The following is a 548-nucleotide window of genomic DNA, read 5'->3' as shown; positions in this document are numbered from 1 at the left end:
CAGCAGCAGCAACAGCTGTTATTTTTTTTTTTTTTTTTTATTTTTTCCTTTTGCTGATGTATCTTCTGTTTCTGCTGCTGCTAGGCCGGGGATTATATTTTGTTTTTTATCTGCATGCGTTTTTGTTTCTTTGAATTGGGGTGTACGTACAGCTGAGGGCCCCAATACGCTATGCAACACAAACTTCTCTATCCTCGCTTGTTCTTCTTGCTGCTGCTGCTGCTGCTTCTGCTGCTGCTCCCGCTGCTGCTGCGCGTGCTGCAGCAACGCACTGTCTGCTGGCAGCGCCAAAGGCCGCAGCAGCACCTTACCCCGCTTCTCGGGTCGGCGCTGCAGCAGCCGCAGCGTCACTACTAAACACACACACACACAGACAGCAGCAGCAGCAGCAGCAGCATTAGCAGCAGCAGCAGCATTAGCAGCAGCAGCAGCATTAGCAGCAGCAGAAGCATTAGCAACCGCAGCAGCAGCAGCAGCAGCATTAGCAGCAGCAGCAGCAGCAGCAGATCTTCTTCCCGTTGATGAGTCAACTGCCTCTTGTCTTTCTT

The 548-nt window shown here is 51.6% G+C and overlaps 1 protein-coding gene across 1 annotated transcript in view; it reads right to left on the bottom strand.

Moving 5' to 3' along the window:
* Positions 1 to 548, bottom strand: part of EMH_0022750 (uncharacterized protein) — a gene marked incomplete at both ends in the record, with an annotated part of 5,985 nt that overhangs the window by 3,537 nt on the left and 1,900 nt on the right. The window contains one exon of the mRNA XM_013502009.1: positions 151 to 353. Within this exon, the coding sequence (XP_013357463.1) occupies positions 151 to 353 (203 nt within the window). The remainder of the gene's footprint in view (positions 1 to 150; positions 354 to 548) is intronic.

Source organism: Eimeria mitis, genomic scaffold (genome assembly GCF_000499745.2).
Source record: "Eimeria mitis Houghton genomic scaffold, Emh_scaff808, whole genome shotgun sequence".
In the NCBI taxonomy this organism is placed as follows: Eukaryota; Apicomplexa; class Conoidasida; order Eucoccidiorida; family Eimeriidae; genus Eimeria; species Eimeria mitis.
The sequence above is the reverse complement of the archived record's forward strand: the minus strand, read 5'-3'. Positions and strand labels throughout refer to the sequence as shown.